This window comes from Gracilinanus agilis, chromosome 5 (genome assembly GCF_016433145.1).
Source record: "Gracilinanus agilis isolate LMUSP501 chromosome 5, AgileGrace, whole genome shotgun sequence".
NCBI lineage: Eukaryota > Metazoa > Chordata > Mammalia > Didelphimorphia > Didelphidae > Gracilinanus > Gracilinanus agilis.
In genome coordinates this window covers 194,488,206-194,507,482 of record NC_058134.1, presented here as the reverse complement: position 1 = coordinate 194,507,482, position 19,277 = coordinate 194,488,206, and the positions used below count along the sequence as shown (strand labels likewise).

Sequence of the window (19,277 nt, the reverse complement as noted above, 5' to 3'; positions counted from 1 at the left end):
TCCTGACTTCCAGCTCACTGCAGTTTTATTGGGTAAAGCTGGGCTGATTTTTCTGAGTAGCATCTGAAAAGTCCTTATTACTGTTTTTGTACTTTAATGACTATTTTACAACTAACATTTTCAAACTTTGGATGGTGCAAGATATGGAAGGCATTTGGCCGAGGTCTTCCTAAGTAACTGGGAGGGGAGAAATTTGAGGTTCCCTATCCCTTAATCTGATAATCTCCACAGACATAAAATGACTACAAGTCTGAAACTCCAGTGTTCCTAGCAGCTCCACCACCGGTACCCTCAATCCCTGGCTGAGATCATGTCTCCTTTCTTCTTCCTCCTTCTGGGTCTCCAGCTGCCCCTGGCCTTGGGGAAAGCACCACAGTTTGAGGAGGCCTCTTTGCTTCAGGTTATGGGCCTGGACAAGGTACCCTCACCCCGGATGGCCCAACCTGTGCCCTCCATCCTGATGAAGATATTCCAGGAGAGACAGAAGGCTGCAGCCGTAGGACACTACCAAAAGCTTTGCTTTGTGAAGGAGTTTGGGGTCCCTGGAAACTTGATCCGTCTTTTCCAAGACCAAGGTAAGAAAGACTGCAAGACAGCAGCAATATTCACTCTTTTAGAATACCCAAGAAACAAAGAGGAAGGCTATAACAGACTCTATATTAGTGACTGCTTCCTACTCCCCAATTCCCAATGTCCAGAATGCTTTCTACCCACCTTTAACTGTCAGACCTCATCTCTACCTATCCCTTAAAAGCACCATCTTTCCTTACGTACTTAATTTGTATCTGTGTCATGCTTTTAATTTGTACCTATGGGGGGCAGCTAGGTAGCTCAGTGGATTGAGACAGGAGGTCCTAGGTTCAAATCCGGCCTCAGACATTTCCCAGCTGTGTGACCCTGGGCAAGTCACTTGACCCCCATTGCCCACCCTTACCACTCCCCCACCTAGGATTTAATACACAGAAGTTAAGGGTTTAAAAATGCAAACAAACAAATAAATAAATAATTTGTACCTATGTTATGCTTTTACTATGGTCTATAGCCTGCTGTAGTGATTTTGTAAATTATGGCATGCTACATGGAAGGAGAGAAGGTTTGCCACATCTGTATGGTTAAGGCATTGTCACTGACTCTCTGGTAAATTATGGCATGACCTATTGTTAGATTACAAATTCTGAGAGTGCAAAACCAGATTTATTTCTCTTGATATCTTCCCCAATACCTACCCCAATATTATATTCACAGTAAACTGGTCGTTCACGTAAATTCCATTAAATTAAACTAAATCGTTTCCCTCCTCACCTCAGATTCTTCGTTTCACCCAGTGAATATCAATCAATGCATTCCAAGCTTCTTCAGCCCCTTTTTTCAGTAAAAGCTTCCTTTGGTTCCACAAATAAATAGGCTGAATTTCAACAAGAGACATTTCCAAAGACCAGATTTCAGCAATGTAGGAAACTCCTTCAGCCAATGCAGCCAGTGCACCTTCTTTGCAGTTTACTGGAGCCAAGAATTACATGGGGCACTGAGGGAAGGGATCCTTAACTTGCTCAAGAATGTGTCGGAGGCAGGACTTCAAAGCCAGTTGTCCTGACTCTCAGGTCAGCTCTCTTCCAAATATACCAGGCTGCCTCTTATAGCGGCAAGTGAACAAATGAAGTGCCAACCTTGAGAATAGCCATAAGCCCTCTCAGTGAGGTTTATTCAGTGTGAAACAGAGGTCTCAATGTCAGATGAATCCAAACATCCTCCCCAAACACACACACACACACACACACACACCCCAAATTACATAGTTCATATTTATTCTCTCTTAGGTCATTTGGTTCAGAAAAAGACCTAGGACAGATAAAAGTGGGGAGGAGGCGACAGGGATGGCAAAGACTAATTTTCATTCCATCTATTAAATACTAACTACAGGAAGGTGAAAATGAGAAGTCATAAAAAGAGCTCTTCAGAGATGGAAATCAAAGAGCATTTTTCCTTTCTTTGGACCAGAAAGGAAATCATAGGTAGGCAAATAGTAAATAAAGTGAAGATTTAAGAGAATCTGAGTTCAAATCATACCTCAGATACAGTTTGTTGTGTGACCTTAGGCAAGTCTCTCAGCCTCAGTTTTCCTCACCTGTAAAATGGAAATAATAAAGCACTTGCCTTACAGGGTTATCATAAAGATCAAGTGTGATAACATATATATATATTTTTAAACCCTTACCTTCTGTCTTGGAGCCAATACACAGTATTGGCTCCAAGGCAGAAGAGTGGTAAGGGCTAGACAATGGGGATCAAGTGACTTGCCCAGGGTCACACAGCTGGGGAGTATTTGAGGTTAGATTTGAACCTAGGACCTCCCGTCTCTAGGCCTAGCTCTCAATCCACTGAGCTACCTAGCTGCCCCCTGAGATAACATGAATTGAGCACTTTGAAAGCTTTAAAGACCTATATATGAAGAATCTATTTACGTGCTAGTTATTATTAGTAGTCTCCTATTGAAAAAAAAAAAGCACTGGACTGGAAATAAGAAGAACTATTGACCATGAGTATGCATAGAGCATGAATCAGATATACAGGCACACCCCAAAGGAGTATTCCAGTTGACCTCTTCCCTCAAAGGATTATTCCCCCAGGGTATACCAGCTTTCATATATTCTTGAGTGGATATTATTATTGAGTGCAGGATACCATAGAGAGGGAGCTTGGAGGCAAGGTAATTCTTTTCAGAATAAAAAAGGAAAGAAATCATTAGATTGCTTCGTGGTGCTAGTTATAATATGAACACTTGGGGTATCCCTTCCATGTACATCACACCCCCACTACCACCACCCTCATAATCCCCCCATAAAATGCTCAAGATTCCTCTGATCCAATCCCATCTCGATTCTTGAACATTTTCCTACTTCCTCCTTCTAGCCATATGGCAGTATGTCAGGTTCCAAGATTGGTAATATAGTAAGAACAGATGACAATCCGTCAATAGATAGTGTCTCTGGGTTGCCCAAGCTGTGGAGAAGCCTTGACCAGAGCTGCACAGCTAGTTAAGTTTGAGAAGCTTAATTTGAATCCAAGTCTTCCAGGCTCCAAATGTACCACACTAGTTGCCAGTACACCTGTCTTTCTTGCCATTTTGTTAGAGATAGAACCTTGGTTTCATTGGTAAGCTCAACTAACATTTATTATTCAGAAACTCTCTGTCAATGCCTATCAGCAACTTTTCTCCAGACTTAGTTGCCTGGGTCACGAAAAGTTGGAATAACTTTGCCAGGATCATATAACAAATATGTTAGAGATAGAACTTAAACCCAGATTTTTATGACTCCCTAGACATTCTTCACCCCATTGCCTACTCCCCATCCTAACCTCTCATGTTGTCACATACTCCTGATATACAGATAAGAATCCTAAATAAATTACCTCAGAATTATAGGAAATAAGTCAGGAGGACCTGGATTCAAATGTGGCCTCAGACACTTCCTAGCTGTGTATCCCTGGGCAAGTCATTTAACCCAAATTGCCTGACCTTTGCAGAACTCTTCTGTCTTCCAACTGGCACTAAAGCAAAAGGTATGGATTTTAAATATATATATATACATATACATATGTATATGTATATGTACATATGTATATGTATATATATATGTGTGTATATGTATATCTATACATGTGTATGTATATATGTGAGATAAAATTGATGGATTTGACTTTTATAAATCAAAAAAGCAATGTATCTAAAATAACTTTAGTATGTGTGGGCTGCCCAAATGACAAAATTGAAAAGGAAAGAAATGAGATAGAGAAAAGGCTTTGCTATACATATTCCTGATAAAACTCCAAAATTCCTCTCACTTCTTTATAAACGTGTATGAAATTCTTTCCTAAGGATATGAATAATTCTCAGAAGAAAAAACACTATTAATAATTCCTTGAATTCTTATTTAAATGCTCTAGTAATAAAAATATATACAAATATAATCACCCCAAGATAACCACATACACTTGTCAAATTGGCAAAGAGAATTTAAAATGAACATAGGGTTATAGATTCAGAGCTAGAAGGGCCCTCAGAGACCATTAAGTCCAACCTTTCACTTTGTAGATGAGGAAATTGAAAAACTTAGCCACAGCCCCATGTCTGAGGCAGGGTTTGAATCCAATGCCCCAGGCTACCTCTCAGTATTGGCAGGGTCATGGATAAATAAGTGGAGCTGTGAACTGGTACATCCTTTTTGGATGGTCATATGTCAAGATTCAACAAGAGTTACAAAATTATTCATCTTCATAGATTTAGGGTTGGAAGGAATCTTGGACTTCATCTAGCCTCAGTCCTTTATTTCATAATTAAAGAAACTGAGGTCCAGAGCAGAGAAGTAAATTGATCAAGGTCAAAAGGTAGCAGAATTTGAATCTAAACCCCAAGTCCTCTAGCTCCAAACCTTATGCTTCTTCCCCATTATCTGAGACTGTCTCCTGTCAGTTACCATAGACACTATGTACTAATGATATCATGGAAAAGAAAATGAAAAAGACAAACCTATACAAAAATATTCTAGTAGCAGTAATCATAATAGCAAAAATATATCTAATGACTTGGAAATGGTTAAACAAATTTTGTGATGTGGAGACAATGGAATATTATGCCATGAACATGAAAAATCAAAGTCTACCAAGAAATATGGGAAGATTTACATGAAGCAATGCAGAATTGAGAGCTATTTGAGCAATTATAGATATACTGAGAACAATTTTATAATAATAATGGCAATAGTAATAATAAACAAAATTTAGCAAAATGAATTCAAAAGAAGATATTGGAGGAAGTAAGAATGTATAATTATCTTATTCAGGTTATTGTATGTCTTTTTTAATATACAGTAAAAAAATGAGCAAATTACTTCAGCATGAGGATTGAACCTGGGTCTATGATTTTACTAATAAAGGTAATTTCTTCTAGCAAAGTAAGTTAGCACTTTCTCAGCAGCTTATTGTCTTAATTATCTGGATAACTAAGAAGTTGAGCGATTTGTCCAAGGTCAGATAGCCAATATGTGTCAAAGACATACTATGGACTCAGGTCTTTCTTTCTTTGAAGTCACCTTGCTATCTATTATACCACACTGTCCCTCTTTTTCGTTCATTCATTCACTTTCCATTTAAACAAGAGCATTATTACCAGCACAGTCAAAAGTGACAACATCCACATCCAGAGAAAGAACGGTGGGAGTAGAAACACAGAAGAAAAACAATTGCTTGATCACATGGTTTGCTGGGGATATGATTGGGGATATAGACTCTAAAGGATCACCCTAGTGCAAATACTAATAAAATGAAAATAGGTCTTGACTGATGACACATGTAAAGCCCAGTGGAATTCCTTTTTGGCTATGGGAGGGGGATAAGAAGAGGGGAGGGAGAGAACATGAATCATGTAACTATGGAAAAATATTCTAAATTAAATAAACTTAAAAAAAATTTAAGTGAACACACACACACACACATATATGTATATATATTTATGTATGTATGTAAAACAATATTTTCCTAGAGGTTCTTCACTTCCTTCCCACTGGGAATTCCAAAAGGGAAACCAGTGAAGAAACGGAAATTGCAAATGATTAGCTATAAGCTGGTTTCAGAAAGAACCCTACATAATTAATCCAATCACTAGGAACACTTGCTAAAATTTGCTTAGTGAGATTAAAAACATTGCAATGTTAATAATTTCATTGTGTATCTCTTTATGGTAGCAGGGAGTGGGGGTAAGAGAGACACTTGAGAAAGATTTAGCACAAGTAGGAGATATCTTTGCCCCATTTGCTAGACATCTGTCAGTCATTTGTTAAACATTTATTAAGCAACTACTATATGCCAGACACTGTGCTGGGGATGCCAATTTATTTTTTAAAGAGAAAGTCAACAACTTTCAAATCAAAGACAACATGAAAAGTGACTGGGGAGAGCTAAGTGGGTTAGTGGATAGAGAGCCAGTCCTAGAGAGAGGATGTCCTGGGTTCAAATTTGACCTCGGATACTTTCTAGCTATGTGATTCTGGGCAAGTCATAACCCTAATTGCCTAGCCCTTTTTGCTCTTCTGCCTTAAAACCAATACTTAGCATCAATTCTAAGTCAATCCAAGTATCCTAGTATCAATTCTAAGATAAGGGTTATTTTGATGGGGGAGTGGGGGGATTTAAACCCTTATCTTCTGTCTTGGAATCAATAATGTGTATTGGTTCCAATTGTATTGTTTGTTTTTTAACGTAGCTCAAGATGTTTATTTTGAGCAGAGGCTTGGGGGTCTAGCAAGGTTTGGGGCCTTCAAGGCCCCAACAAGTTGCCAGCCTTCTCCCAAGTCACTGCCACAAATCAAGGTTTAGGATGCTGTGAGGATCGAAAATCTCAAAACTGCCAAAATAACAGCTAAAAAGAGAAACACTCTCCCTTTTACAACTCTGTATGTCATTGCTTCACTGTAGAGTGAGGAGGAGCAAATCACTGGTATCTATTGGACATCCTACCGGCATCTCATACTCAACAAGTACAAAATTTTTAAATAATATTTTATTTTCCCCTAATTACATGAAAAAACAATTATATGTCACTTTTCCTCTACTCGTATAGCCATGACCTTAGTTCTGGCCATCATGTCTCCCCTGTACTATTACAATAGCATTTAAACTTTTTCTGCCCCAAGAGTCTCCCCATTCTACTTCATTCTCTGCTCTGCTTCCTGGGTGGTTTTTCTAAAACATAGATCTTACCATGTCACCTGCTCAAGTGATTCCCTCTTCCCTCAAGAATTAAAACTAAATCTCTTTGTTTGCACTTAAAGCTCTTCAGAGCCTACTAGCCTCTTTTCCCCCTTCTGATCTTCTTACACTATTACTCCATTCCATACACTGTGTCCTACTTGCTTTTCCTTGCACACAATTCTCTGTTTCCCACCTCCATACCTTTGGACTGGCTGACCCTATTCCTGGAATGCTATGAGCCCTTATCTCTACCTCTTGTTTCCCTGGTTTCCTTCTAAATTCATCTCAAAGCCCACTTTCTACAGGATTCCATTCTTAGTCCTTCTAGCTTTTAATACTTTTTCCTTTCAGATTATTCTGCCTATACCTTGTATAAAACAAGTTATTCACATGCAGTCTCTCCTGTTAGAATAGGAGATCATTAAGGGTAGGGACTAATTTTTCATTCTCTTTGAATTCCCAGTATTTAACATAAGGAACATGGTACCAGAGCTTGACTTCAAATGGTTTTTTATTAGGAAAATGCTTTTCAAACTTTAAATGCTATGTAACTATGGAATTGTTAGTTTTTCCATACTCTCTCATCTAGTTAGGGTTTTCACACATATCTCCAATCTTTATTATTTTATTTTACTTGCTTCTTGACCTCTGCCTAGAGACTTATTCAAGTTTCCCCAATCAGTTTTTTTAAAGCCTTTACTTTTACACTGTTTCTCCCTCAAAGTACCTTCCCATCTCTTTCCTTTTACCTTCTAGTTGTGAAATCCTTGGACTTTTTTATATTTTTTGTCAGTCTTTATTTTCTTGCCCCCTCATCACTTTCTGGAAGCTGATTTCCTCTAGTTTCTCTGATATTGTACTCTTCTCTATTTTCTATATTTCTGAGTACATGTTCCTTCTTGGGCTAGTTTGCTGCTTCATCTTCCTAATTCCTTTCCTATTCAAGGGCATCTCTCAAGGCCTTATTCCTCCTCTTTTCTCACTCTATACTCACTCCCTTGTCAGTCTTATCCATTCCCTTATCTTCAATTATCACCTTTATGCAGATGACTCTCAAATGCTGTATCTCTAGCCCCAGCTTTCCTTCTGAACTGTAGGACTATTTTCAATTGCTGACTGAACTTCAACAAATAATTAACGAGTCACTATTAGGTACCAGGAACCAGCACACCCTGCCAAAATCCTTACCTCAACATGCCTCGAAATGAATGTATCATCCTTTCACTTGAACTAACATCATTCCAAACTTAATCCTTCTTGCTAAAAGCATCACCATCCTCTCAGTGACCTAGCTTGAAATCTAGGCGTCATCTTGCATGATCTCTCTTCTCCATCCTCCCACTTATGCCTTCAGGTGCCATGTCCTATTTATTTTTCCTCCAATAGATGCCTTAGATCTCTCTTTTCTTCTACTTCCACCCCAGTGCAGCTGTTTATTCCTTCTCACCTGAGCTATTTCTTTGCTATCAGTCATTCCTCTCTCCGGTGATTTTTTGACTGATGTCAAAGTAATTTTCCCAATAACAAGTCTGATTTATGTCCTCCCCTGCATAGTAAGAGAGTGGTTCAGCCTTTAGTAGTTCAGCATTGTCTATAGGATAAAAATGTAAATTTCTTCCTATGACATTTAAGGTCCTTTCCAATCAAGATCCAACCTGACTTTTGAGTCTTATTTCATGCTATTCATGGAGAACTCTCCATGCCAAAAAGAGACTTTCTCCATGTTTCTTGCTATTGAATTCCTTCTCCTGCAAGGTTCACCTCCCCTGCCACTTTTTTTATGAAGGCATACCTAACCCTTCCAATATGTGTTGATTCCCTCCCCTTCTATTTTTACCTCTCCTATGCACTTATCACTTTCTAGAATATAGGTGTCAAACAGAGGAATGAGAGATTTGGGGAAAGGAAAGTGTCTTCTGGCATTAGGAGAATTGGTTGGGCAGCAGCATAAAAAGTAGATTGGAATGTGAATAAACTGGAGATAGGAAATTATAATAGGAAAATATAATAGATGAAATGAGGTTAGGTGCTCCTTAGGTTGATTGCTGTGGGAATTGAAAGGAGGGTACTGATCACAAGATATTAGGGAGGTCAAAACTTACTAGGTGTATGCAGTATAGCTGAAGGAATAAGAAAAGATGATGGTGCTTATGAACCTGAATTATTTCAACAATGGTGGTGCCACCAGCAAAACTAAAGAAATGGGAGAGTGACAAGTTTTGCAGTGAAGATGAATTCAGTTTGGGGCATGATGAGTTTGAGATGTCAGTGGGACATCCAAATAGAATTATCTAGGGAACAGTTAAAATATACAGAATTAGTAGAGAACTTCAGATCTGGAAATCATCTTATTGTAAAGTCATAAAGGAAGCCCAGGGGGATCAAGAAGTCAAGAAACAAGGAAAGGAAAGAATAGAATGCATATTTAAGTTTCTAGAGGTTTTCTCTTTTTACTTATCCTCAAGAACTTAATAGAGGATAGTTAGGTGGCACAATGGATAGAGTTCCAAATCTGGAATCCAAAAGACCTGAGTTCAAATCTGGTTTCAGACACTTACTAGCCGTATGACCCTGGACAAATCATTTACCCTTTGTTTGTCTCCATCTCCTCATCTGTAAAATGAATTGAAGAAGGAACTGGTAAACCACTCCAGTATTTCTGCCAAGAAAACCCTGAATGGGATAATGAAGTCAGACACAACTATAAAACAAATCTTTAAAAGGACATAATTACCTTTTTGGTGGGTGAGGAAAGGAAGGTCTTAGCCTGAGATTTTGACCTAGACACTTAGTGTTTTAAGTGCTATAAAACTAATCTTTTAAAAGTAGGCAAGGCAGAGGTTAATCTCCTAATTGCCTTCAATAAATCCACATTTTTGCTCTCTCTTATCTGGCATACATTCCCATTGAATATTCCTGAAATCACAAGTCTATTCCATGTGGTAGGAGAGCATGAAGTGCCACAGCTACTGATATGTATTTTTCTTTATCCTGATTCAGGTGCCTTTTTTCACCCCAAGGAAGTGACCCAAGCTCTTCCATGCACACAGAAGTTCCTTTTCTTCAACCTTTCAGTCATCACCCAAGATGAGCAGCTAATGATGGCCCAGTTGGATGTGAGGTTGAGGCCTAATGCTTATAACTCTCCACATCAGAATCTGGAGTTAATGGTGTCTGTAGTCCAAGGACCTGCCCTCCAGTCAGACCAAAAACTCATATTTCGGTTTCTACCCTGGTCTCAAGGTGTTCTTCATGTTGACCTGCTGGATGTGGTTAAGGAATGGAACTTCAACCCCCAGAGTAACCTGGGCTTAGTCCTAGAGCTGTTGCCAAGAGGGAACAAGGTGACTGTACAACCTCAGGATACCTGTGACAACTGGAGGCAGTCCATTCAGGCCTCTCTGCTGGTGGTGACCCTAACCCCTCAGGAATGCCCCCACTTCTCTCACTTTGCTAGAAAGAGGAGGGCCATTTACCCAGCTCGGGAATCTACCTCCACACATCTCTGCCAGCGTCATCAGATGGTCATCAAATTTGAAGACCTGGGTTGGCACAAATGGATCATTGCTCCCAAAGAGTTTAGGACTAGCTACTGCCAAGGAGATTGTCCTTTCTCTCTTATGAATATCTTCAACAGCTCCAACTATGCCTTCTTACAGACTATCATGAATTCTATGGCCCCTAAAATCCCCAAAGCTGCCTGTATCCCTACAAAACTATCCCCCATTTCCATGCTTTACTATGACAATGATGGCAATATCGTCCTTCAACACCTTGAGGGCATGGTAGTTGATGAATGTGGTTGTGGGTAGCCAAGTGTGTGTAGGGGGGAATACAGATGTGTAAAATAGTCTCAAAGTCTAATAAATCTACCTGCGATTTAGTTTTCTCATCTCTCAGATCTGAAATCAAAATTAACTTGTTGGAACTTCAGTCATTTCATTTCCCTAAGGAATGGCCAGGGAAACTCTGACACAAGAACATGATGGAAATGAGAGTCTAATCCTGGGTAATCACTCACTTGTCAAACCCTGAAGACTATAATTTTGTTCTGTTAGGTACAAAATCCAAACTTAGTTTGGGGGAAAAGAGGATCCAAGAGAACATCCAAAACAGATGGTTCCTCTTCTTGTTTCATTATCCTTGGGTACCTTTTCTATCACTACTACTCAGGGAATTAAGGATTTCTGTGTCAAAGCCATTGATATTCTGTTCTAGTTCCTATCCTTCTCACTATTCCCCTGCTTCTCTTCCCTCCCAATCAAATTCTCTCCAAAACAAGCATATTCAGTCAGTCTTTCAAAATGCACAAATTTTTGCTAAGTTCTGAAGAAATTCCAGAGTAAATAACATTTAAAACAAATACATGTTAGATGCATAAGTCCCATATTACTTAATTTTGCTGAACTAAGTATACCCACAGACGTGTTTAATGGTTATTTCCTATATTCCTTTTCCTTTTATTGGTTTCTGGGTCAGCTCTACTAAACATCTATTAGTGTCTCACCTACATATGCACACATATTCAGATAAACACGTGTATATTACACATATGTGTACATTACATTGTACATATTGTTTGTAAGTTTATGTTTATAAGAAGTGTTTTATAGAGGTGGGGTATATATATGGGATATATATGAATATGATGGTTTATGGCACATATGCATAGTGTGATGGATAGAGTGCCCAGTTTGGAGTCAGGAACACTCATCATCCTGTGTTCAAATCCAGTCTCAGATACTTAGAAGCTACAGGACCCTGGGCAAGTCTTAATCCTCTTTCCTCAGGTTTCTCATCTGTAAAATGAGATGGAAAAGGAAATGGCAAGCCACCCCCCGGATTTTTGCCAAGAAAACTCCAGATGGGATCACAAAAAGTCAGACGTGACTGAAACAACTGAACGAGAACAACAAGGAATGTGGGTGTGGGGGGATATTAGTGTATCCAATGGATCATTGTGTAGGGAAGGTGTGGGAATGGTTTGTGTGACCTGGAAGGTAGATATCGAGATATGTGAGGATATGTGTGCGTGGATATGGGTCAGTACTGATGGAGTGGAGGGTGGTATCTGAATATGGGAGTGAGTATATGGGAGTAAAATGAAGTGGAGAATGAATTGGCAAACCAAGCCAGTGTCTTTGCCAAGAAAACTCCAAGCACTCATGAAGAATGAGGTACAACTAAACAGTAACAACAAAATATGGATGTATATAAATGAGTGAGTGAGTATATGTGGGTATGGAAGGAAGCATGCTCTAATGTTGGAAAATGTTTCCATATAAATGATCTACTTTCATCCTTATTAGAACCCTGTTAGGTAAGTCATTTAAGTATCATCCCACTTTTACAGTTGAAGGAATAGCCTCAAAGAGGTTAGAAATGTGTCTGAGTTAGACATTATAAAAGGTAGAACCAAGGGCAGCGCTCTTTCCATTTTACCATGATGATCCCGTAACCTTTAATGCTTTTACAACCCAGAATTTCATTAAAATCTAATTTTTTTCCTCATTAAGTTCCTTCTCATTTCCCTTTACTCATCATAATCTCCTCTTAGTCAAACATTAGCAAACTAGAACTCAAGAACATTTATCTCTAATATTTCCTCCTCACCTAGAGTAGAGTACACCTTGAACCATACAGGGTATTGAGGCATTTTGTCATTGCTGTTGGTGATGATGGCACTGGGGATGGATGGATGGACGACATGGGGAAAGATAATGCCCTCTTCACTGAGCCACCTAACTGCCTCTTCCAAAAGAATGTTTTTAAACTAAATTTTAACAAGCGCTTATTAAGCTACACGAAGCACTTTACAAATACTCTTATTTTATCTACACGGTAACTCTGAGAGCTAGATGCTATTGTTATCCCCCTTTTACGGATGAGGAGAATGATGTAGACAAAGGTTAACTATTTGCCTAGGTTCGTACAGTGTGTCTGAGGTGTACATTAATATGGATCAATAGTTTGATATGACAGCCAAAAAAGCTGCTGCAATCTTAATCTGTGATGGGAAACACAATGTCCAGAAGTAGGGCAATGACGATCAGTGTCTCTGCTCTAGTCAAACTATATCTGATGTACTCTCTTCAGCTTTGGACACTACAGTTTAGTAAAGATTAGCTAAAGAACATTAAGAAGAGGGCAGCCAAAGGACAGCTATATAGCTCAAATGGTTCAAATTTGTCCTTAAACACTTCCGAGCTGTGTGACCCTGGAAAAGTCACTTAATCCCAATTTCCCCAGCCCATCCTCCTTTTCTACCTTGAAATTTATACTTGATAATGATCCTAAGACAGAAATTAAGGGGAGAGAGGAGGAGGAGGAGGAGAAAGAGGAGGAGGCAAGATGCAAAAGAGTCTCAAGTTCCTATAATAACCAAGTCAATCCAACCAATCAGCATTAAATGCCTACTACTTCAACAGAAGCAAAAATGAAACAATCTCTGGACTCAAGGAGCTCTCATTCTATTGGGAGAAACAATGTGTACATATATAAGTAAAATAAAAAATACAAAGTAATTGGAAAGGCGTTTGCTAACCACTGGGGGAAATCAGAAAAGGCTTCACGTCAATGTTTGCAACCCTCAGGTACAACAATCTAGTCTAATGAGTCTAATAAGTAGTTATTGACTTTCTTCTTCGTGAATGACACTATGCTGAACACGAAGGGTAAAAAGATATAATGAAAAACATAATGAAAAAATACATTATCCCGTGTGGCAGATGGAATCTGCAATAACTGAAGAAACAAAGGTTCAAGCTTCCAAGCATATTGATTTGTTAAACAATGCATGCAAATTACATAACAAATCAAAACTCTTAATCCTGGCACTGGACCCGTAGTACAGGAAGAGACAGATTTTTAAAGCATTAAAAGGAAATAATTAAGCCAGGGTGCAAGATTAAGTCATCTGATTTCTAATTAAAGGAAAGATTAGAAGCTCTCCAAAGTTGGGAGGGAGAGAGAAAGCAGGTACGATTTCCTGAAATCAGAAAAAGTCGATGTCCCCCCTGCTCCCCTGCTCCCAAGGGTCTGTATTCAGTCAAAGGAACATGGAACCTATAACTGATGGATCAGTACAGGGCCAGTTTGCAGATAAGACATATGGGTTTATGGGTTGCCTGAACTGTATAATTGTGAGAAAGCTTCTTGCATCAATCTTCAGATCTTATTAGGTTTCTGGTCCACGTAATCCAGGACCTTAGTTAAGGGCCTAGGCAACAGGTAGAGGTGTTCCAGCTTCCCAGCCATAAAGGGCCAAGTCCAAACAATGCAAGATTTTCTCACAATTGAAGAACGTTTTCTCACAAGGCAGAAATTGGACTAGATCCAGAATTAAATAAAAAGAGAACATAGCTAGATCTAGCACAAGATGGAGTCGGTTTGGTTCATTCAGTTCCTACAATTCCCCACCTAGAGGAGATATTATGTATAAGGAAAAAGGTAAACACAATAATTTCAGAAAGGAAAGAGCCTAACAACTAGGCAGATAAGAAGGCTGAGCCAAATAAGCATCTGAGTTGGCACAAAAATCAGCTGAGACTTGACTGTAGCTAGGCATTCTTTTTTTTAACCTTTTAATTTTTTTAAACCCTTTTAAGTTTAATTAATCAATACTGCATATTGGTTCCAAGGCAGAAGAGCAGTAAAGGCTAGTCAATGGGGGTTAAGCAACTTGCCCAGGGTCACACAGCTAGGAAGTGCCTGAGGTCATATTTGAACTCAGGACCTCTCATCTCCAGGCCTGCTAGCAAGACATTCTAAAAGGCAGAGAGGACAAGGGAATGCATTCCAGGAATGGGGACTAGCCAATACAAAAAGGCACAGCAGGGGGCAGCTGGGTAGCTCAGTGGATTGAGAGTCAGGCCTAGAGACGGGAGGTCCTAGGTTCAAATCTGGCCTCAGCCACTTCCCACCTGCGTGACCCTGGACAAGTCTCTTAACCCCCATTGCCTCAGCCCTTACCACTCTTCCACCTAGGAGCCAATACACAGAAGTTAAGGGTATAAAAAAAAAATAAAAAAAAAAAAGGCACAGCAGCAGAAGATGCTCCACCAAGCTTGGAGAACTGCCAGTAGGCATGTAGACTAGACCATGAAGGGACATAAGGTGCAATAAATCTAGAAAGGAAAACTGGTACATGGAGGACTTCTTATTCTACCCTAGGGACAATGTGGAGCCATAGAAGGTTTCTGAATGAGAGTGTGTTGCAGTCAGGCTTGTGTTTTAGAAAGATTGTTTCCAGCAGCTGTGTGTGCTGAATTGTGGAGAACAGATACCATGAAATTGAGTCCAAATCAGAGCCTCTAGCAGTAGCCCAAAGCAGTAGACACAATTAAAGCCTCTAAATTCAGTTACTTATTGCCTCTACCAGGGAGTGAGCATCCAGGCTTGCATCCAGGGCTTTCTCCATTCACAAATTTGCCTTGGTAGATTAACTTTTGTTGGTCTCACATGGAGGTGACACAGGCTGAGCAGGCAGGATGATGCTAAGCACAATTTCGCTCTCAGGCAATCTGCCTCCCCTCCTTGACCTCCAACTCTCTTTCACTTTTGCTTCAAGTGTCTAAATTAAATTAAAATGTAGTACTACAAAAAAAAAAAAAAAAACGGACTTTCCAGAATCAGAATTGATTCTCAGAATCAATATTATGTGTTGGTTCCAAGGCAGAAGAGCAGTAAGGGCTATGCAATGGGAGTTAAGTGACTTGCCAATGTCACACCTGCTAAGAAGTATCTGGGGCTAGATTTGAACCCAAGACCTCATGTCTCTAGGTCTCAATCCACGGAGCCTTCTAGCTGTCCCCTAATATAGTCTTTATCACCTTGATAAAGGGCATATCTGAGGAGGATACCACAGTCCTTTCAAGGCTGCTGCAAAGGTGAAAAACACAAGCTATAAGCAGAGTACCATTTTTCCATTTCTCTTAGGTTCAAGCTCAAGTCCCTTTTAGGTGCTCCCCTATCCTTACCTTACTCCAATATGATCAGGATCTGGCCATGTTCTCCACCATGCTTGTCCCCAAATCTCCATATGGGCAAGACATAGTAGTTGAATCAATATATGGATAATGATTGGTTTTCTTTAACTACTGGTTTTATGTTAGAGGTTATAAACTAGTATTTCATAAATTGTGCATTCTGGGTTGGTTTCCTAACAACATCCCACTCTCCTTCATTAACAACAAAGGAAAATAGTTTTGTTCTTTTTTTGGAAGGGAACCAATTTTTGTAAGATGGAGAATAAAGATGAGAAAGATAACAAACTTTAAATGAGCAAATTTTGCAAGAAGGTGGGTGTTCTTAATTATGCATGTAATCATGAGAACAGTTAGAAATGCTGAAAATGTACTATTTCCTTCCTTTGTTTTTTATTCAGTGTATTATGGGAGTTTCTTGACAGGTAACCTGCCACTGTTAAAGTTAATTGATTTGAAGCAGGAGGTTTAAAATAAGTATTAATTAAAATAAATTATTTCTTAATAGATAACTGGATTTCTTTAGTACAAAATGTTTGAGTTCTATTTTTGTATTTTTTATTTCTTTAAAGAGTACAATTAATATGTACTTACCCTTTTTTAAAAAAATTGAACTTCTATTTTTAAGGGGAAAGTTTAATTCAGTTTGTATTAAATATCAAATCAAATTTGACTCACGTTATAGCAAGAAAATTGAGACCATCAAGAGTGAACTCCCTCCTAGATTTCCCTCCCAATTATATGCTTCAAATCCTCCATTATCATCTTCCACTGTGTCCTCCACTCCTCTAGGCTCAAGATAGTCCTCACCAAGACTAATCACTATATTTTTGTCATTAATCTACTTTCTTCTCATCTCTTTTGGAATTTTCCCCCTTTAATTAATCTATTAATAAGCATTCCCTTTCTCTTTCAACTCTTCAATATTCCTTATCCATTGGCTCCTTATCTGTTGACAACAAACATGCCTACCTCTACATCATTCAAAAACCTCCGCTTGACTTAGGCATCCTCTCAAAATATATCTTCACATAACTTTCTTCTCCCAGCAAAAGTTCTAAAAAGAAAGAAAAGAAAAAAGCAATCTGCATGTCTAATTTTTCTTACTTCCCACTTACTTCTCAGCTTCTTATAAATTAAAACTACTTATACAACTGAATTTACTCTCCTCATAGTTACCAATGATCTCTTTCTTGATAGCTAAATCTAACAACTTTCCTCAGATTGTATGCTTCTTGAAATTTCTGTAGCCTTTGACATCCCGGCCGCTCTTTCTTCCTAAAACCGCTCTTTCTTCCTAAAATAATCTCTTCTCCTTTCTTCCTTATTTGTAACTTTGAGTCATTCCTAAGCTTGCCCATGAATATAAAACTAGTAATAGTCAGAAGCAGGACTTGAAGACATCTTCTTGATTCTAATATCGACTATCTAATCATTCCATCACACTTTGAGTTAAGATTAGGCCACATAAATTCATAGTGGAGGTAGTCGGGCTCATTGTGTGACTTTTTTTTTAAACCCTTACATTCTGTCTTAGTAGTATAAATTCTAAGAAAAGTGGCAAAGACAAGGCAATTAGGGTTAGTGACTTGTCCAGGGTCCCACAGCTAGAAAATGTCTGAGGCCAAATTTCAACGCAAGTCCTCCCAACTCCAGCCCTGGCATTCTATCCACTGTGCTCCCTAGCTGCCCAGTTACATAGCTCTTTCAGGGACAGTCAGCATGCTCAATAAGAAAAAAGAGTCAGAGAAGGAATGGAATCTGGCATTAGGGTTTGAAAAGGGACAGGCAGCAATAACAAGGGGAAAAAGGATTTGATGGTAGATGATACCACAAACTTGAACTGAATGTTGAATGACCTAATAAAGATACCAGATTGAACTTTTAACTAGAGTTTTCAAGCCTGGGAAAGGAGAAAAGTGAAGCTAGAAAAGAAGTCATGAACTAGAAATGCAGAGAAGAAAAGAGTGACTAGAATTATAATGAAAATGAAGAATAAGTTTAGGAGTGATGAGTCACAGGCAGGGATGGAATGATAGAAACTTAGAGTGAGAGAAATTTTCTGAAACTTACAGAACTCTAATTTTGGTTAATGGAGGTAGAACACTTCTGGGTGATGAAGAGATCAGGAGCGGCACCATCCCAGGGAATGACTGAAGCTCACCGACAACGTGGAAGAGGTTGATAAAATGGGATGCAAGGATGTTTTGTAATGAAATTTCCAAGGATGAGGGCAGGGCATGAAGTCAAGTCAAGAATATACCAAGAATTTAGGCATTGGGCCTTGACCAAGTCAAGTAACCAAATAGTAAAAGGCTTGAAGTCTGGGCCTTCACTGCTTCTGTAAAGTTCAGATGGAATTGATCTGATCACCAACTAGCCAGGGCACATCTATCATAGGCCCTGGCTAGGATATAGATTTCGTTATCACCCTCTGGGTGAAAGCGGCTAAAGGAAGGAGGTTCTGGTTCTTAGCAAGTCTGTCCAGGTGGCCAGGTAACTTAAAAGTTTGGGTGCCTCATCATGGTGGTATGACTGAAATCTGAACAAAATGGCACAACCAGGAACAAAGAATTCTGTTTTCCAGAATTCCCATACAAACCATATCACTGCCCTCAAGTCATAATCCTCCTCGTTAAGTGCTATTTGAAAAATGATACAACTGAATCACAAACACTGTGTTTATCTTGATGGGAAAGGGTAGTTTTAAAAATACTCGGAAAATAGGCAAGTTGTTTTTCAGGTAGCGCTGGGAAGGAATGTAGCTGGACAAGTCAAAGGGAAAATGAAAGGAGATGTGTTCTGTGGCATTTAGTCATTCACAGGAGAAGAAAAATTAGAAGCGGGCATGCTACACAGTCCCACACTTGAATTCATCTACAGGCAGGAGAAGCAAGACTTCTAAAGTTTATGCACTGATAATCCATCTCAAAGGTCAAGGTCCTTCTGGTGGTTCTTCTGACAACGCCCCTCCCTTACTCTGTATTGTCATGGGGTCAAAAGATAAAATCTTAAGAATGAGGAAATAAATAGGGTGAGCAATATGTGAGGACCAAAGCAGCAAACAATATAATATTAGTTCTTGTTGAAAGTTGAGATGAACTTGACAAATATAAGTGCCTTAAGATATTCTGACGTCAGAAACAGAAACCAACCTTGTCCCTTTGAAGTGGGACACCTCCTGAAAAATGCCAAACACTCAGGTTTAGAAGGTTTTTTAGGGACCTTTAATAACTGGCCGACCTGGGCATCCTCCTCACATCAGAGAGAAATGTGCCACCCATAAGTAAGCACAGAACATATATAGAACAATAAGTTGGTGGGAATTTTCCTTGGCACACATTTCAAAGGATATGATTAGTGTGTTCAAACATATACATTCCTTAAGCAAGCAAGCAGTTTCTCAGAAGCAGGAGTTGAGCATTACAGCAGGGTCAGGGTGTGTCAGGCAAGCTGACAGAAGGGAGGTGAGATAAGAGGTTGGGTGAAAACCCAGCTAGGCTGCCAGCCGCCCCCCCCCTCCCCCCCCCCCCCGGGTTCTGTTAC

The 19,277-nt window shown here is 39.3% G+C and overlaps 1 protein-coding gene across 1 annotated transcript; it reads left to right on the top strand.

The window, feature by feature from the left end:
• Positions 1–310: 310 nt before the first annotated feature.
• Positions 311–10,559, top strand: GDF3 (growth differentiation factor 3). The gene is made up of 2 exons (XM_044679430.1): positions 311–575; positions 9,748–10,559. Exons 1-2 carry the CDS (start codon positions 311–313, stop codon positions 10,557–10,559), a joined length of 1,077 nt encoding a protein of 358 aa, XP_044535365.1.
• The last annotated feature ends 8,718 nt before the right edge of the window (positions 10,560–19,277 follow it).

Coding starts and splice junctions, on each gene's coding strand:
- GDF3 (XM_044679430.1), top strand. CDS start 311: ATGTCTCCTTTCTTCTTCCTCCTTCTGGGTCTCCAGCTGCCCCTGGCC. Junction 576..9,747: donor CCGTCTTTTCCAAGACCAAG/GTAAGAAAGACT, acceptor ATCCTGATTCAG/GTGCCTTTTTTCACCCCAAG.